General features: G+C 55.1%; 1 protein-coding gene across 2 annotated transcripts; it reads left to right on the forward strand.

Annotated features, from left to right (window-relative positions):
• Positions 1 to 582: 582 nt before the first annotated feature.
• Positions 583 to 18,878, forward strand: RAC2 (Rac family small GTPase 2). Of its 2 annotated transcripts, none has more exons than XM_070371344.1 (7): positions 583 to 758; positions 2,883 to 2,954; positions 11,308 to 11,425; positions 12,128 to 12,190; positions 12,517 to 12,676; positions 14,569 to 14,572; positions 15,942 to 16,017. In XM_070371344.1, exons 1-7 carry the CDS (start codon positions 724 to 726, stop codon positions 16,000 to 16,002), a joined length of 513 nt encoding a protein of 170 aa, XP_070227445.1. In that variant the 5' UTR covers positions 583 to 723; the 3' UTR covers positions 16,003 to 16,017. The 2 variants fall into 2 exon arrangements, with proteins under 2 accessions (XP_070227445.1, XP_005887510.1); XM_005887448.3 differs by lacking the exon at positions 14,569 to 14,572 and adding an exon at positions 16,679 to 18,878 and having other exon boundaries at positions 590 to 758; positions 15,942 to 16,074.

Raw genomic sequence — 18,878 nt, forward strand, 5'->3', positions numbered from 1 at the left:
CATATTTCCCCCATCCTTGTACACTCAGGGGCTTCCACACTGGCCCCTGCTCATGGAAGTCTTCCTGTCTTGCCTAGGCAGTCCCCTCTGGAGTGCCCTTTCTCTGACACCAGCTTTAACGTACCTGCTCAAATGCCTCCTTGAAGGTCCCAGCTCACCCTCTGTGTGACGCTGAGATCCCCTCCCTACCAGTCCTCTGTGCCCCCATTACTTCCTACTTTGTTTTATGGACGCCTGTGATGAAGCTGTATCTTCCTGCTCACATCCTGGACTCACCAGTACTAGCTCCTGTACCTGGCACACAGTAGGTGCTCACTAAATGCTTATTGCTTAGAACTGAGGTGAACTCCACTCTTGGAAGCCTCAGGTTCTTAGAGAACAGCTCTGGCCCTGCCTGTGGAAGAAGTTTCCAGCCCCGAGGGTCCACAGATCTCCTGCTGGTGCCTCAGAGCAGGGATACCTGTGGGGGTGGCCAGGGCCCAGCCCAGCACCTGAGGGCCACCCCGCCCTCTAGCCGTTCTGCCAGACCGCATGCTCCGCCTTCTGCAAACGGCCGTGAGGGCAGAGGCTTGGGTAAGTTCCCCTTCCGCTTCCTCCTGCCTCCTGTCCCGCTGCTGCTGCTCCCCGCTCAGGACGCCTCTCCAGCTCTCCACACCCCGCGCTCCTGCAGAAACGCTGGGGCTCTGAGCTGTCACCAGTACCAGTCCCCAGGCCTCGGACACCATGCAGGCCATCAAGTGTGTGGTGGTGGGAGATGGGTAGGTATCTGGCTGGACTTGCTCACAGCTCCCTCTGGGGGTAGCCCTGGGGCCCTCCCACCCTGGAGTCCCTGGGGAAGCCCCCTGCCTGCAGACAGAGGAGTCCCTAGGAGGCAGCCAGAGGAACCGCTCCCTTTTTCTCCCAGGGCCCAGAGGGAACCCCAGGGGTGGGCTGCACACAGCTTCACTCTCTGCCCTACTCACCCCGGAAACTGCCTGGGTGGAGAGTAAAAGACCGCGCTTAGGGGTATCTGGGGCCTCTCGCCTGCACCCTGAGAGCTGGGGCTGGTCTCCTATGGGCCTTGGGTCTCTAAATCTGTGGCTGCCGGTGGGGGGTGGGGCCCCAGGCTGTCCTGGGCTCTAGTCCCTGACTTGCTCTGCTGTGTGGCCTTGTGCAAGTCACAGTGCCTCTCTGAACCAAAGCTTGGCCATCTGGGAAGAGGCCCACGCCCTCAGGGTTGATGTCGGGTCGCTTGAGCTATTTTGAGGGGTTGTCCTGCACGTATGTGTGCTCGGTAAAGTTCGCCTTCTAAGTCTCAGCCTGCCTGGCTGGGGAGGTGGTGTGGGGGACGTGGGTGAGGAGCAGAGGGGGAGGGGCGTGAGAGGCAGCGTTAGGGGCGTGAGAGGCAGGGTTAGGGCCGGAGGAGTGCGGGGTGGGCGTGACTGTGGGGGTCGGCCCAGGCTTGAACTGAAGGCCCTCCTCAGCGGTCGGATCTCTGTGACCTCAGCTTGTCATGTGCCCTTACAGGCCTCAGTTTCCTCATCTGTAAAATGACAGGTTTGATATCCCATCTCTTGGGCCTGCCAGCAACATTGCCTCAGGGTCCAACACACAGGTACCTCCTGAAGTTTTCTGTAGGTCCAGCCCCAACGTATTCCAGTATGTTCTAGAAGGCAGGCCTCTTGTCCAGGCCTCCCATCCTACCGAGGGGCAGCCTGAGGCCGTAAGAGACTTGACTTTCCTGTTCAGGGTTGGGTAGTGGTGGGGGGCTGGTTTATCAGGCAGCCCTTAGCTGATTGTGATACACGGCTCCTGCCCATTATCTGCCCGCCTGTCCAGCCCTGCTCACTTCTGCTTTGTATCTGATATGAGGAGGGGAGGGCGGAAGCCGAGGGCAACGTTCCAGTCACTCAGAGGTACCTTGCTGCTGGCAGGCGGGGGGTGGGAGGCGATGGGGAGAGAAGAGGGCGGGCGGCCCCCTTCAGAGCCGGAAGTGACGAAACCAAGTGGAGCAGGGGAAGGCCCAGGGCTACCTGTGGCCTGCACCCCCTCCCAGCCCAGCAGATTCGGGGCGCAGACAGCACCAATCATGGCGCTCACCACTAACTTAGTGCTTACTGTGTGCAGGCCCTGGGCTTCCTCACGCTCCTCTGTTTTATCCTCCCAACAACCCTCATACTAGGCCCGTCTTACAGGTGGGAAAACTGTAGCTCAAAGAAGTTAAGTCATTTGCTTAAGACCTCATGGGATTTGAGCCCTGGTCTCTCTGATTCCTGAACTCCATGTTCTTAACTGCCACACCCTCTGGTGAGGTGAGAGGGGAAGGAGAGGGTTCAAGCAGTCCCCCACATTTGGCGACTGCTATGCTGTGCCAGGACTGTGCTTCAGACTTTTACTGGCTTCATCTAATTTACCTCTCTGTCCTTCCTGTGATGATGGACTCATCTCATCCCTGTTTTCTGGACGGGGAAGTTGAGGCATGGGGAGGTTATGTGGCTTGCCTGAGAGCGCACCCCTGCTGGGTGGGTGATGAAGGATCTAGATCCCAGGGCAGTAATGGCAGAGCCCTGGTCAGGCTTCGGGAACCTCCTGGGGACCCCCTGCTTTTAATCCTCTGTTTCACATCAGAGTCACCTGGGAAAGACTGTTACAAATTGCTAGATCCATGCCACACTCATGATTCAGAATCTCGGGTAGGACCCCAAAGTCTGTCCTTTAACAAACATCTCAGGTGTGATAACGCTGATACGGAAATTCTCAGATGGGGACACTGAGGCCCGTGGAGGTGGGGCTTGGGTATCTCCTGAGGGCTGGGCTAGGGGACCGCGCGGATCCTCAGAAAACCTCCCCGGGTCTCGGGCAGGGCCCCTGACTGCTGTCCTCTTGAACTTCCTGTCTTTCAGAGCCGTGGGCAAGACCTGCCTGCTCATCAGCTACACCACCAACGCCTTCCCTGGAGAGTACATCCCCACCGTGTGAGTTCTACATGTGGGTGGGACGCTCGGTGGCTGGGGAGACACGCATGGACCACCAGGCCCACCCCCCTTTCAGGCACTTCCTGTGTGCCGGGCCTGTGTGGGCACCTCAGGGTCAGGCTCCAGCCAGTCTTGGGCCAGCAGAGCTGCCTGCTGATCCAGAGGGGGAGGTAGCCACCTGTGCCAGGATGAGCGCCCTGGGCTCCCAGAGGGGAGACAGGTGCAGGAGGCAAGCCAGGGAGCGGGGCCTTCAAGCAGGGAGACATGGAGAGCTGGCCTGAGCAGAGTTGGGTGGAAGGGGACTGGGACAGAGGAGGGGAGTGGGTGCAGGAGGAGAGCCTTAACACTGGGAGACTGGAGATGTCAGGGCACATGCTTGTGCAGGGGGAGAGGACAGTGCCACCCGAGACCAATCAGGACCCACGCTTGTGTTGGATGTGGAGCAGGGCTGTCACCTGATTTGCAGGTATGGAGGAGTATGTGGGGTGAACGGAAGCACCAGCCCCTCTCTCCTTGATGCTCGGCGGCCCCACTCCCTCACAACAGCCCCCCAGCTCTGCAGCACAGCACCCAAGGCTCTGTGTGGCCTTCTCCAACCTTCCCTTCTGGCTTCACCACCCAGTTCTTCACTTCTTGTTCTGTTTCTGGCCGCCTGGTCACCAAACACACCCTGGACACTTCTACTTCAGGACCTTTGCTCCAGCTGTTCCTTCTGCCTCAAGTGCTTTTCCTTCCTATGCCCATGCATCTAAGACCTCCAGGCCAGCTCCAGCATCCCTCCTCCAGAAAGCCTTTCTGACATAGCCTGCAGAGGTTTCTCACTCCCTAGACAGACTTTATCTGATCTTTTCCATGACCAAGAGTCTACAGAGGGCAGGGAGCCATTTCCAGTTCTTTAAGGGTCTTAGGGTTTTACATGCAGTATAATCTACACATTGTCTTAGAAACAATGTATATATCTTGAGTTGACCTGAATTGAACTTTATGGAGAGGCCCTAGGAGGATGGATCACAGCTACCATCTCTCAAGGGCCTACTGGGTGCCGGTCCCTGGAAATGTCACACATGTGTGACCTCATTTGATGCTCATGGGAGGAGTTGGGATTATTTTAGTCCCACAGTGTCTGTGGGGGGAGTTGAGGCTCACAGAAGCTAAGGGACCTGCCCTCCAGGGTCACCAGGTGGCCTAGGATCTCTCTATTTCTCCCTGGCACAAGGGGCCAGGCTCCAATTGCCTCAGGGACCCCAGCCCAGGCAGGAGGATGGCAGCTAGGAGAGGGCAGAGAAACCTGGGTAGGAAACCTGGGAAAGCAATTTCTGGCCTGGTTCTGTTCCCAACTCCCCATGGGGGCACCAGTGCCCCTCTTAGCGTCAGCCTGTATCTGCCCACTCACCATCCAATACCAAACGTATATCAGCGCCTCCTGGTGCTGAGGGATGGTGGGCTCTAGACCCGGCAGGGAGGCAGGTGTAACATTAGGCCAACCAGCTCCTGTAGAAGGTTGTTGTCACCAGGACTGTCACTGGCACCACCTACTCTCCTGCCTCTGTCTGTCACAGATGGGCTGAAGGGCCCACTTGCTCAAAGACCTTAGACCAAATGCTTCCCCTTTCTGAGCCTCAGTTTCTCTTTCTTTAAGAAGTGGACCGGGGCTGGGAGGTGCCAAGTTCCTTGCCCAGGCACCTTCCCTGTGCAGGGAGATGGGAGGTGAGTTCTCTGAGGTGGGGGGACCAGCAGAGGCCAAGGAAGGGAGTCTGAGGAGCTGGGTCAGAGATCAGGGCCTGCTCCCAGGTGGGCCATCCAGGCAGGCTCACAGAGTCCCACACAGGAGGCTCCTGCACTTCGTTTAATGCTCGGAGGCCCCCATCCCCAAATTCTTAATGTTTGAACAAGAGGCCCTACATTTTCATTTTGTGTTGGGCCTTGCCTGGTATGCTGCCAGACCTGCACCCCACCCTTTTTGTCTTCCATACGGAGTCACTTGGCTCTGGACAAGCCCCTAGAGGGGCTCCTGCTTCAAAGTCTGTACTCCTGTGACAGAGAGGGGAAAATAAGCCACCCTGAGCCCTTGACACTGGAGGGTGGGGATAATTGGAGAGAGTAGAGTTTGGGGAAACAGGCAGCCTGAGATCTCCAGCAGAGAGATAAAGGTCAGGAGGGCTCTGGGGCTCAGGGTGGCAGGGTTTGCTGGGGCCAGAGGCCTGTGCCACAAGAACCAGATCAGATAAGAGAGAGAACGAGTTCAACTTACTGCCTAGGGTTGGGGGATAAGAGCTCGAAGTCAAAGCCATGTCTCACAGATTGGGAGACTGAAGCCTGCTCTGTGGATGGTCAGGTGCTGGGCATTAGAGATACAAAGACAAGGTAGAAAGACCCTGCTATGGGATGTTCATGACCTAGGGGATCTCCCCCTTACCCTCTCCTTATGAACATTCTCAAAGGGAAGCCCAGGTGAGCTTTCAAATGTAAAAATTAGATAGAGGAATACCTTGCTGAAATTCCCCTCTCAAAACCCATTTCCTACCCACTCCATTTTGGTCCTTGGGGACCAGACATGCCAGCCTCCTCCAGGCCTCTGCACGCACCACTTCCCATCACTCAGTTCCCTGCTGAAGTAGCCCATCCCTGACCCCGGTCTAAACAATCCCTTCCTCCACCCAGGTCTCCTCCATCCCTCCACACCCTGCTGGATAGTCTCTGTTGCCCATCCTGATCTGACTTCTCCTGCTGGGATGGCACCTCTGTGAGGACAGGGCCCTGGTCCGTCTAGTTCACTAGACTGGCTGCTAGAACAGAGTCGAGCACCTCGCTGGCACTCTGTAGTGACTGGACCACCCTGTCTGGCAGAGAGGGTGTGCTCCAGTCTGCCCTGAGAAGGTGCTGGAACTCAGTCACCAGCAGGGAGCTCGGCTCTGCAGGGCTTCTCTCTGGGAAGAACACAAGGAGTTAATTTGGGTCAGATGGGCCAGTATTTGGTTTTCACTTTCCTTTGTAAACTGGCAGTCCAGCCTGGATTCCCACAGACATGATGACACCCAGCCTCCCTAGTGGAGATTCCTGGGGTCCTGCCAAGTTTTCCCACCTGGCCTCACAACTCCCCCTTGCCCCATACTCCTGCCACCAGGTGTGTTAATCCCTCCCTGTGTCCAGCTGGCTCAAGCCTCCTCACTGTTCCTACACAGCCTCTGTCCCCTCCCATCCCATCTGGGACACCCATGCCTCCGCATCTCCTCCAACCACCCGCCTCTCTCACTGGCGGCTCTGTCTCCCAGCTTCCCCTCTGACCCTTCTCCAAGATGTTCCCACCCAGTGGCCAAGAGAACCTTTTCCAAATGCAAAGCTGAGCATGTCACCCCCACCTGGTAAAGGCCTTTGGTGGCTCCCTATTGTCCCAAGGACCGGGCGGCGAATCCTCACAGGGGTCCATGCCTCGCCTGACATATCAATGCTCCCTGGTCCCCAAATCAGCAGCCATGCATGCCTTGTGTTCTTTGTGTTCTGTGAGTCCACCTTCCTTCCCCTGGAGGCTTGGGTGGTGGTCAAGTGATACGCAGGGCCGAGGGCCATTTCATCTGTCCCATGCCCTTCCTCCTCTCCATGGTGGAGGGCTACAGAGCTGAGTGTGTAGCCTAGGGGTGCAGAAAGGGGCCACACAGACTCTGGGTAAAGGCATACCAGCTGTGTGACTGTGGGCAGGTTACCCTAGGGCTCTGAATCCCAGACACAGTGTAGAATCCACTTCCTGGGTCCACTGAATGATTTAAGTATAAAGGACCCGGAGCAGCATTTGGGACCCCCGGGTGCTCAGCAAACATGGATTCCCTGCCCTCTGCACAGGTCCGGGTCAGCCCCACGTGCTGTGCTGTGCTTAGTCTCTCAGTCGTGTCCGACTCTTTGCGACTCCATGGACTATAGTCCACCAAGCTCCTCTGTCCATGGAATTTGCCAGGCAAAAATGCTGGAGTGGGTTGCCATGCCCTCCTCCAGGGGATCTTTCTGACCCAGGGATCGAACCCATGTCTCCTGCACTGCAGGCAGATTCTTTACCATCTGAGCCACCAGGGAAGCCCAAGAATCCTGGAATGGGTAGCCTTTCCCTTCTCCAAGGGATCTTCCCAACCCAGGGATGGAACCCACATCTCCCACATTGCAGGTGGATTCTTCACCATCTGAGCTGCTAGGGAGCCCCTGCACCTGAGCTCAAACTTCACTGAGCCTCCAGCCATAAATTCACAGTGATGCTTATACCACAGGCTTTTCTGAACTGGGTAACAGGATCTAGTCCCGACTCTGTCACCAACTGCCTGTGAGATCTTGGGCAAGTCCCTTCCTATCTGTGAGCCTCAGTTTCCTCATCTGGAAGATAAGAGTGAGGGTTGGCCACGGTGGTGGTATACATTCCGTTGGTCCTGGCTGCCTGTGGGTCTCTGGAGTAGGGGACTCGGGGGTTGTGGATCATTGTCTCTGCAGGAATTCCTCAGGCTCTGGGGAGGGGCCAGTGAGGGGGCTGTTTCAAGATGAGGTTGCTCAGCTTCTCAGCATCTCCCCATGGGATGGCTTGAAGGTCCTCTCTGCCTGGATCCTCTTAGTGGCCCTAAGAGATGGGGCTTTTCTTTTTTCACAGTGAAGAAAGTAAGGCTCAGAGAAGCTGGATTACTCACCCAGGGTCACATAGCCAGGACAAGGCTTCACAAGGAACTTTCTGCTTTCTTCCCACTCTGGTGGGGGGGTGTCCCCAGGCAAATCCACCTTTCTATGGAGCATTACTCTACTCTCTCTCGCTCACAAATGAGTGCTCAGAAGGAGACCAGATAAAATCCCAGCTCCTGTGCTCCTGAGCTGGCTGGCTTTGGAAAAGTTATTTGACTTCTTGGGGCCTTGATTTCCTCAACTGTCTAAAGGGAATAATTTGAGGTTTTTTTGTCTTGGGTCACATGGGACTTCAAAACCTAAGGTATGAAGGTCCCTAGCCCTCTGCCTGGCCCCAGAGCAAGTGCTTAGTCCTGTGACAGGTCCTACAAATCAGCTCTTTCCCCATCACCATGGCCCCTGAGATCCTAGAGCTGGTTCAGAGAAGATAGATATCCTTGGCTCAAGGAATCTTGGGGGACTTTTTGGTATCAGAATTTCAGACTAGACATTAAAGGAGATAATGTCCCTATATCCTAAGCTCACCCCAAAGGAGTGTTTCTGGTTGAAGCCAAAGAAAACACAGGGACTTCTTTTCCCATCACGCCCTGCGGTGTCTCCCTGAATAGTGCCTTTGGCCTGAAATCCCACAGCAGTATGGGTGGTACCCAGAGCAGACACGGGGCAACTGTTGCTGTTGTTGTCATTTAGCCGCTCAGTCGTGTCTGACTCTTTTGAGACCCCATGGACTGTAGCCCGCCAGGCTCCTCTGTCCGGGGGATTTCCCAGGCAAGAATACTGGAATGCGTTGCCATTTCCTTCTCCAGGAGATCTTCCCAAACCAGTGACTGAACCTCGGTCTCCTGCATTGGCAGGAGGATTCTTTACCACTGAGCCGATACGTGCCAAACGCAATGCAGGCCTCAGTGCAATGAGGAGAAAGCCAAGCCTGATGCCTTTGGGTGCTGAGTTCACCACAGATTACTGAGTGGGGGTGCGGTGGGGGCCCCGACCTGGCTGGGGCTCAGGGAAGGCTTCCTAGAGGAGATGACCTTGCGATGGGGCTGGAAAAAGGATGAGTAAGAGTCAGCCTGGCACCAGGAAAGAAGAGCAGGAAGCCAGGGGAAGGGCATTTGCAGGAACTTTCCAGGCAGGAGGGAGCAGGGCCATCTGAGGAACTGAAGGCTGGACAAGCACGGGGTATTAAACGCATCAAGTGGCCCACTGTTTTGGTGGAGGGTGCCTGTCACAAGACAGATGTCTTTGAGTTGCTCTGAAGCACTAGGGCTTCTTCAGCCTGTCTCTGAGCAGTGTTCTGGGAGGACTTCATGGAGGAGGTGGCGTCTCAAGTGCTCTGGTTCAGTTTAACTCTGTTCTACCTACACTCACCAGGTGCCAGTCCTGAGACTTCAGAGATAAAGAGACATGGGCCCTGCCCCCATGGACAGCTACATGGCAGGAGAGACGCAGTAATGTCTAGGCACCTCATAGTCTAGGCAAAGCAGTTGCCTGAGGGAGGGGAAGACAAACTCTTTCCAGGTGGGGGCCAAGGAAAGAGGTAGCCGGGACGTTTCCCCACAGAGGAGGAAGTGCCTGGGCAGGGCTTAGAAGCATGAATGGGAGACGGGGTGATGAGAGCACAGAAGAGCGTTCCCAAGAGAGGCACGGGCAGACAGGGGCACAGGCTGGAGAGCGCGGCAGACCACGCAACCTGGGAGGGAGGAAACACCTTCGACAAGGAGAGGGTGGGAGGGCATTCCAGTCAGGGGGGCACAGCGTGAACAGACTCAAGGAGGCAGGAAGCCTGAATCTTGCCAGAAACAGAAACAGCTTAGCTGATGTGTGAAGGGAGGAGTAGGGGGACAAGCTGGAGGAGCCTGAGGCCTCAGTGAGCCAGGGCAGGGGACAGGAAGCAGGAACCTGTGTGGGTGACCTCAGTGCAGAGAGAGAAGGTGGTGGTCTCTCACCCACAGGGAAGCTGCGGAAGCAGCTGTGGCACGGGGTAGTGAACACTGGGCATGGAATCAGAACTGGCGTCACACCTGGTTGGGTCACTTGCTCACTGGCTGTGTGGCCTAGGGTCAGTCACTCTACTTCTCTGATCCCAGTTTCTTCTTGCATAGCGTTAGGGACCAGGAATGCCTCTCAGGAATGTGTGTAGCGAGAAATACTATTGAACTGAACCTTTAAATGGCAACCCACTCCAGTACTCTTGCCTGGAAAATCCCATGGATGGAGGAGCCTGGTAGGCTGCAGTCCATGGGGTCGCTAAGAGTCAGACATGACTGAGCGACTTCACTTTCACTTTTCACTTTCATCCATTGGAGAAGGAAATGGCAACCCACTCCAGTGTTCTTGCCTGAAGAATCCCAGGGACGGGGGAGCCTGGTGGGCTGCTGTCTCTGGGGTCACACAGAGTCAGACACGACTGAAGCGACTTAGCAGCAGCAGCAGCAGAACCTTTAAAAAAATCTGGAAGCTCATGTGATTGTCCGAGGCCTGTCTGGTGTCAGCAGGGAGAGTTTAGCATGTGCACATCCTTCAGCATGTGCCTTTCCAGTGTGTGCCAATGGCATTTCCTGAAGTCTCCGGTGACTGGCAGCTTTTGGGGTAGGCTGGAAGGCCAGTGAATTAATACCCCAGGATAGCCCTCTGCCAGTGGGAGATGGAGAAGGCGGTAAATACCCTAGCTTGCTGCCTCCTCAGGGGGATGCCCTGTGCTCAGAGGCCCCGGCAAGATGGAGTCCCAGTTCCACCCGCCCCCCAGTAACACCTCAATAGCTTCTGCCCCTCCCTTGGGTCCTGGGATCACTTCCCAAGTAAATTTCATCTCCAGGTTTGCTTCTGGGGGGGCCCAAACTAAGATGGGAATGAGCATTCGTTCAACAAATAATGAGTACCCGCAGGACTTCCCTGCGGGCCCAGTGATAAAGACTTTGCTTTCCAATGCACGGGGTGCGGGTTCAATCACTGGTTGGGGAACTAAAATCCCATAAACCTCTAGGCCAAAAAAACCACAGTATAAGACAGAAGTAATACTGTTACCAAATTCAATAAAGACTTAAAAAATGGTCCACATAAAAAAATAACTTAAAAAAAATTGGTTGACTAGCTGCAGTGTTCAGCCGCAGAGGTGGGTAAAGTTTATTCTGATTGTGCCTTCAAGAGAATGTTATACAGTCTTGAAAAATCATCTCTTCAAGGGATGTGTGATGTGTGCTGAGTCGCTCAGTCATGTCCAACTCTTTGTGACCCCATGGACTGTAGCCCGCCAGGCTCTTCTGTCCATGGGATTCTCCAGGCAAGAATATCAGAGTGGGTTGCCATGCCCTCCTTTAGGGGATCTTCCCAATCCGGGGAAGGAACCCAGGTCTCCTGCATTGCAGGCAGATTCTTTACAAGCTGAGCCATGAGGAAAGCCTAAGAATACTGGAGTGGGCAGTCTATCCCTTCTCCAGGGGATCTTCCTGACCCAGGAAGTATAGACAGGGCAGAAAAAGAGTAGAGACAATGTTTTCTTCTTTATGCTCTCCTGCATTTAACATTTTTTTATAATATAATGGATTGGCATTAAAAAATTAAAAATTAACCCCAACTGCAGAGTGCAGTGTGACTTGGGTCCCATTGTAGCCCCTCTCTGGGTCTTGGCCTCCATCACGGAACCAGGGATGGCAAGTCCACAGACTCTGGGGCTGGAGATGGACCCACTGTCTTGTTTTCACAGGTTTGACAACTATTCAGCCAATGTGATGGTGGACAGCAAGCCCGTGAACCTGGGGCTGTGGGACACGGCCGGGCAGGAGGACTATGATCGCCTCCGGCCACTCTCCTACCCGCAGACGGTACACCACCCCACCCCTCCTCGTGGTCCTGGCCTTCACGTCCCTGTTTCCTCCGCCTGGAGTGCCAGCTCGGCCTGGTGAACCCTAACCCTCCCCTTGAGGCGCAGCTCAAGGAGTACCCCCCCTCCATCCGGCTCTGTCTGTCATCACTGTGCCTTCCCGTCTTCCCGTGGGCTCTGGCTCCACCTGGTGCCCAGTGGGTGGGGCAGGCAGACCCCGGACAGGGATCCAAAGGAATCTCGGGATGACCAGCCCCAGGGGAGTGTGGCGGGGGGAGGGGAGATGGGGGCACAGTGGCAGGTGGCTCTGTGGCTTCTCGGCTCTCCCTTCAGGGTGGCAGAGAAAGGGCTGGGACCGGTAAACCGACAGAGGGGTAGTGAGAGCACGGACTCTGGAATTCCAGATGGCACACCCTTTAACCTCCTTGTAAACCTCACTTTCCCTGTCTGTAGAATGGGGTAGCAGCGGCATCGCTACAGTGTAATGTGAGGATTATCCTCTTAGAACAGACCCTGGCCTTTAGGAAGTGTTGGATAAACAAGCAGCAGCCTGCTATAGAGAAGGGAAACAGTGCTCTGCCAGATCCTAAGAGCCTAGCATCGCCTGGGCTGCTCCAGCCCTCAGTGGTTGCCCAGGTGTGGAGGGCCCAGGTTGGACACCTGCAGGCCTCCTCTCACCAGTAACCCTTGCTTTATTCCCCAGGACGTCTTCCTCATCTGCTTCTCCCTTGTCAGCCCAGCCTCCTATGAGAATGTCCGGGCCAAGGTGAGTGGGACGGAGCGGGACCTTAGGGGTTAGGGCAGGCGACCCTGAAGAGGGGAGCATGGCAGGGAGGGACTGGAGACTTTGGCCTGCCTCTGGGCAGCAGAGGATGTGGGCAGAGATGGTTCTCGGTATCAACCACGGCTGGTGGGCGGGGATGAGGGGGGGAACTCGGGTCTCAGAGACATTTGGGATAGTTAACTTTACTCTCTGACCTTGTCCTCTCCTTTCCACACACCCTCATGCCCCCTTCTTTTCTTCTCCCAACTTTGTGCCCCTCGTCTCCCTCCACTCCTTACATGACCCCCTGCACCTGCCCACTGGTCCAGTGGTTCCCCGAGGTGCGGCATCACTGTCCGAGCACACCGATCATCCTGGTAGGCACCAAGTTGGACCTGAGGGACGACAAGGACACCATCGAGAAGCTGAAGGAGAAGAAGCTGGCGCCTATCACCTACCCACAGGGCCTGGCACTGGCCAAGGAGATTGGTAGGGGGCTTGGCTCAGAGAGGGGAACTCCGACACAGCCTTGTAGTGATTGCACACATAGCCTCCAGGGCCAGACTGTGCATTCCAACCCTGGCTGTGCCAGGTACTAGCTGTGTGGCCCGGGACGAGTCACTTATGCCTGTGTTTCCTTATCAGTGAAATATGGCAATAGAAGTGGTTCTCAGTGGTTGGGAGAATTCAGTGAATTCACACCCGCGAAGCCCCTAGAGAAGCACCGTGCATGGGAAGCACTCTGTGTGGATCACTGTTGGTACTAGTGCAATCCGTAAGCAGATACTGACATGACAGACAGAGCAGGGTTGGAGTGGGGTGTGCTGTGGTTTCTCAGAGGAGCAGTCAACTCAAGCTTGGGTTTTCCGGGAAGGCTTCCTGGAGGGGTTGTTTCAGCTTGGCTTTGAAGGGTGATGCCTTCCCTTCTGCCTCCTCCTCACCCCTCATTCCCCACCCTCCTGGCTTCTCAGCCCAACTCCTCTTTGCTTCCCAGTCACTGGGCCAGAGAAGTGAAGTGACTTCTCAGGGTCACACAGCTGGTAGGTGGCAGAAGCAGGATTTGAACACAGAACCACAAGGCACTGGCGTGGGGGCCTCCTCGTGGTGGCCCAGGGCTGTCTGTACCAGCTATGACTGGTGTGTCTGGCCTCTTCCATGGTGTCCAGGTCTGCTGTCTTTCAGGCCCTGACCTGCTTGCCACCTGGAGACAGGGCACTTGCCCCAGAGCCTGGGACCGCCAGCAGGGTTTGGCCGCTGTGAGTTGCAGTCCAGCTGCCCAGGGCTCTCTGTGTCACCACAGGGTCCCTCAGACCCAGGGTTTGGCCCCTGAACTGGTGGGGCCTCCTCCAGCCCCTCCCTCCCTCAACCCTAACCCTCTTCCTTCCGCCGGAACTGGGAGGGCCCTGGGGACTCACATCTCTCCACAGGAAGAGAAACCACAGCCTCCACCTCTCCTTTCTCATGACTTGCCCAGTGACATGGCCGTCTTTCCCAGGGGGCCTCTGTTGCCGCTTAAACACTGGGTCCTACGTCCCATCCTGGGGGCTCTGACTCCCAGGCTCTCTGGTCTTTCCTCACAGATACTGGGGATTGACCCTGCCTTCTCTTCTTTCTGATCAGTCTGCCTCCCGGACTCCTTCCACCCAAGACAGTGCCTCTGAGCCTGAGACCCTTTCCATTTTAAAGCAGAGGCTTTGGAATAAGATGGGGCCTGGAAGCCTGGATTCTGGTACTAGCTCTGGCACTGTCTGTATGACCTTGGGCCAGGGGCTTCCCTTCTCTGGACCTCAGTTTTTCCATCTGTACAAGCCAGCCTGCACACTCCCTAAAGGTCCTTTCTCTGCCAGAAGGAGATGAGTTGGGGGTCCTGCCATGGCCTCTAGCCAATTTTTCTTGGAGCTGATCCCAGATGAAAGTGGGGCAGGGGCAGTGACTAATGACTTTGAACTTGCCTCAGACCGGCCCAGGCCAAGGGGGAGGACTGGGGGGCCTTCAGGGCTGATGAGACAGTGGTGGCCTCTGTCCACCAGCCAGCCCAGTGGGCTGACTTGTGGTGCAGCTGCCAATTCCGGCTGACATGGATTGAGCACTTCCTGGGTGCTGGGCCTGTGCATTCTCCTGCTTCATCATCATAGCAACTATGAAGGAGGAACTCTCATCACCCCACTTTACTGAGGATGGAACTGAGGCTCAGGTAGAAGTCAAGAGCTCAAGGTCACCTAACTGGGATGTGACAGAGCTAAGACTGGAACCCGGGCTGCGTGGCTCCCTCAGTCATGATCAAGGTGGTCTGCTGCCCCACAGGTGGGAGCCTGGGGTGCATAGCAAGGCCAGGCCCCCAGTCAGGATTCTTTCTCTGGATACTCCTAGCCAAGAAGTAGGAGGGTGGCAGGTGCCAGGGAGGACACATTGGTGGGTGTGAAAGGAAGAAGTGGACATTGGCCACAGTCCCTCTCAGTTCCTTGCAAGGGGACAATGGCCCAATGCCCAGGGAGACTCTTCTGGGCACAGAGGGTTATGTGAGACTCCCAGACCTAAGTCATGGTGTTTGGTCCCTGCCAGCCTTGCCCTGGGACCACTGCCCATGCTCCCTGCTGGGACAGTGCTCCCATGAGCAAAGGCGATGGGAGAGTCCAGAGTGTGACTTAGACAAATGACATCCTCTCTGAGCTTCAGTTTCCTTGTTCCTGCCCCATCCTTTCTTTCCCTCATCCCGGGTTGCCCCTCCTGAGATCCTGGCTCCCCTTTCCAAGCTGTGTGTCTCTGGGCCTGGGGCATCCCCTCTCTGGGCCTGTTTCCTCACCCAGGAAGTGGGGATTCACAGAATTTCTTCACAGGGTTGTCGGAAGCACCCAGCTCAGCACCTAGCAGGGAGCAGGTGCCGATCAGTGTCAGTCTGCTTCCTTCCTCACAGAGGAGTGAGGTCTAGGGAGGAGGCAAATTTCCCTGCTCCCCCCACCCCCCAACCACCTCTGGTTCCTAAAATCGGCCCCCAGGCTTCTCTCAGGGAGAACTTTTCAACTGCTCACTTCAGGGAGACAGCTTGGGTTGTTGTGGACACAAAAACTCACACAGGTTCCTTCCAGAAGGTCAGGGAACACTGCCCCGGGAGTGGGGCTCAGCCTGTCTTCTTCACTGTGCCCTGGGCTCCAGCCCTGAGTGGTCACATGGGAGAAGGACAGTCCCCTCACAGGTGAACAAGGCTCCCCATTTCTCATTCCTCTTGTTGAGAATTCTCAGCAGCCCCTGGGGGACGGGAAATGTCTAGTGTGTGACTTTGGACTGGCGACTTTTCTGAGCCTCAGCTTTCTCATCTGTAAAATGAAGTGATCTGCATGGACCAGTTCGATGATATTTGGAAGGTCCTGGTGAGCAGGTCACGGGTTCTTCAGGCCTTCTACGGGAAGGTGGAGGCAGGTATGTGGCAATCTTCTGAAAGAAAGTGAAGTGCTGAGAGATTTGGTCACTGCAGCTTGAGCTCCTTTCTTCCCAGGAAGGTATCAAAATTCCTGCCACCTTCCGCAAATTACGGGCTTATGTGTTCGAGAAAGACACAAACCTGCTGTCGTGGGTCTTAACCTTTCCCCCTGAATAAAGCTCCTCCTTTCAGATATGAGGAAACTGAGGCACAGAGAGGTGAATGTGTGAGGGACACAGCCCAGGGGGCCCCCACAGCCTGGTATGGTTGTATGACTTGGGAGGGGTTTTGCCCAGCCCTGACCTAGGCCTCTGTTCTCTTGCTGCCCTGACCCAGACTCAGTGAAATACCTGGAGTGCTCGGCCCTCACCCAGCGAGGCCTGAAAACCGTCTTTGATGAGGCGATCCGGGCCGTTCTGTGCCCGCAGCCCACACGGCCACAGAAGCGCCCCTGCAGCATCCTCTAGGGGTAAGAGTCCCGCCCACATGGCTTCATGACACTCCCTCCCCCGCTTCCACCACTCCCCACACACAGCAGGCCGTGGCTGGGAGGGAGGCATTCAGCCACTGCTTGGTAGCCCTAGGTTTCACCAGGAGTGGTATTTAGGCCAGGACAGAAGAGGGACCATTAAAGGGGCCTCAGTTTGCTCATTTGACTGAACTGGGCCTGCTCTGTGAGCCCAGTTCCCAGAAGAAGGGTTCAAAGTATCAGAAAAAATGCTAGGTAACAGGAACCAAGCGTGGTGTCACTGAGCTCCCAATGTGCAGTCCCTGCAGGAGGGCGGAGAGGACCAGGGTGAAGAGATACTTCAGCTCCTGTCCTCAGGAGCCCAGTTGAGCCGGGGAGACCCGACACTCACATATGGGGTAGAGGCAGGGCGGACTCAGCTCTGAGGCTATTAGGGCAGAAGAGGGATGGGTGGGGGTGGGAGGCACCCACAAGGATAGAGAGGACTTGGCCAACCTTGAGCACAAGCTGGGAGCTGGAGTGAGCTGGGAGCCGGGAGAGCTGGGAGCAGGCTGTGGATTCTGCCTGGCCCCAAATTCTCACCCCTTGTTTGTCTTCCTTCCAGGATGCATCCAGCCTTCCCAGCCAGATGTTTTGACTCTCCAAGGCCCCCAACCCAATGCCCAGTGGCCCCCCTGGCTGGCCATGCTCTTCCCTTCCTGTGGCGTTTCTTAGCAAGATGGCTGCAGAGCTTGGTTGACCGTCTTCTCTGTGCTGAAGGTCCCCCTGGGGGCCCAAAGAGTGTAAATTTGTAGGTGCTGCGCCCCCATCCCGTCATGCTCCAGCCTTCTCAGGGGCCAGAAGGGGGTCCCAGCACCCAGTAAGCCACCCCTGCATTGCTGTGGTCAGATGCCACACGTGGCGTCATCTACCTGTTTACTCCTCCCCTCACCCCCAATGCCTGAATCCCCTCTGGGAACTTCAGGCCAGATGGTTGCTGGCCACCACTTACATACCTTCAGAGATGGATCTCTCATTCCCTTCTAGGGCAGCAGTATACTCAAGTATTGATGGTCTTGCTTATTGAGAGTTCTTCTACTGAGCTAAATTAAGTGTCTCAGAAGGTTTGTTCCTCTCTGGTCTTAGTCCTCCTTTGGGGACAACATATTATATTCAGATTTTCTAAATTTCTGTGAGTACCTGCCCAGTCAATCAAAAACCAGGGTCCTGCTGACTCCTGCCGTCTCTCAAGTCTTTCTGCTCCACTCACAGGACCCTGAGCTGCATTTATCTGTGAGAGTCTTAAAACTTTCAGATCCTGCCAGTCAGGACTTTTGCCATTGCAAACAGAAACCCAATAGAAACCCTGCTTAAGCAGAAAATAAATTTATTGATTCAAGATTGGAAATATCATGACTTCAGGTGCAGCTTGATCAAGGGGGCTCAAATGAAGTCTTCAGGGCTCACTTTTCTATACCTTCTGCTGTCTGGTTCATTCTTAGGCACAGTGACTCTCAGGGCTTCACCCTTCCAGTTGCAAGTTCAGCAAAAAAGAGCAAGTGTCTGCCCCAGGCAAAGTTCTGATTAAGGTTTACTCTGATTGGTCCAGCTTAGATCTTGGGCCCCCTTTCAACCAATCACATTTGTCAGGAGAATCCTGTGCTCTGATTGGCCAAACCTAGACCACTTGACAAACTAGAGTAGGGAGAGTAGGCTGCCATTTCAAAACCGCACCCACTAGGGTGGAGGTGGGGGGATTTGGTTCTCAAAAGGAGGCTGAGAGCCTTGTCAGAATTTGGGAATATGGGTGTCAAGCAGCCAGAAACCCCAGTCTCCAATATTGGCAGTCCCAGGAAAGTGTCCAAACAGTGTAAGGAACCAATGCTGGTCCAGCAGGCACTAAGCACAGGAAAGTTTCTTTAAGAAGAGATGTGGCTGCTGTCAGGATTAACAAAGCTCATCCCTAAAGCGCCACGGACGGGTATGGAGCCAATCTCCCCTCAGTGTTTGCTGATTCACGAATGCCAGACTTTGGATGATCCTGCTTCTATTTATCTGAGCTTCATCCGTCCATTCAACACAAATTTACCAAGTACCTACTCTGTTCCAGGCACTGTTGTGTGGTCCTGCGATTCACCCGAGTTATTGCCGTCAGGGGCTGACAGTCTAGAGAAGCTAAAATAAAGGATTTTTAAAAAGAGATATGAGACCCTGTCCTGACAACCCAGAAGTCTCCCAATTCGCAGCCAGTGAAATGCTTTGAATTTCCATTTCTGGCTCCTACAGGGCTCCTGGCCACTTCCACTGCCCCAAGACCTGAAGTTCTGATGCAAGATCTCAGCTCACTGTCCTTCCCTCTGGAGAGCCCCACCATCTAGAAAGGGATGGGGTATAGGCAGGGAAGCCCCACGTTCTTTCTCAGTTTCAGCTCAGACAAGGTTGTTATGTTTTCAAAGTTACCTCTCTTCTGAAACAAACCAAAAAACCATTAACACTGTTACCTCACCCCACCCTCAGCACACACAACCCAAACACAGATATGTGTGGGTCAGAATCCACACTCTAAGATGTCCAATGTTTAAAAGCCATGAGAAGGCCTTTCCCAGCAGGCCAGAATCGAGAACCTCTTTCTCTTCCCTGCTCTTCTGGGGTCTTGGGATAAATAAATCCAGGGCCATCCTGGTGGCCTCAGGCCTGGCCACACCCTGCCTTCCTCTCTCCTGTGCTCACACCTCCTCTGCCAGATACCTCTTCTACTAAGCCTACCCCAGTGAACGCAGTCCTTGTTTTATACCAGTAATAAAGTCAGGAAATAAATACTCTCA

Source organism: Bos mutus, chromosome 5 (assembly GCF_027580195.1).
Source record: "Bos mutus isolate GX-2022 chromosome 5, NWIPB_WYAK_1.1, whole genome shotgun sequence".
Taxonomy (NCBI): Eukaryota; Metazoa; Chordata; class Mammalia; order Artiodactyla; family Bovidae; genus Bos; species Bos mutus.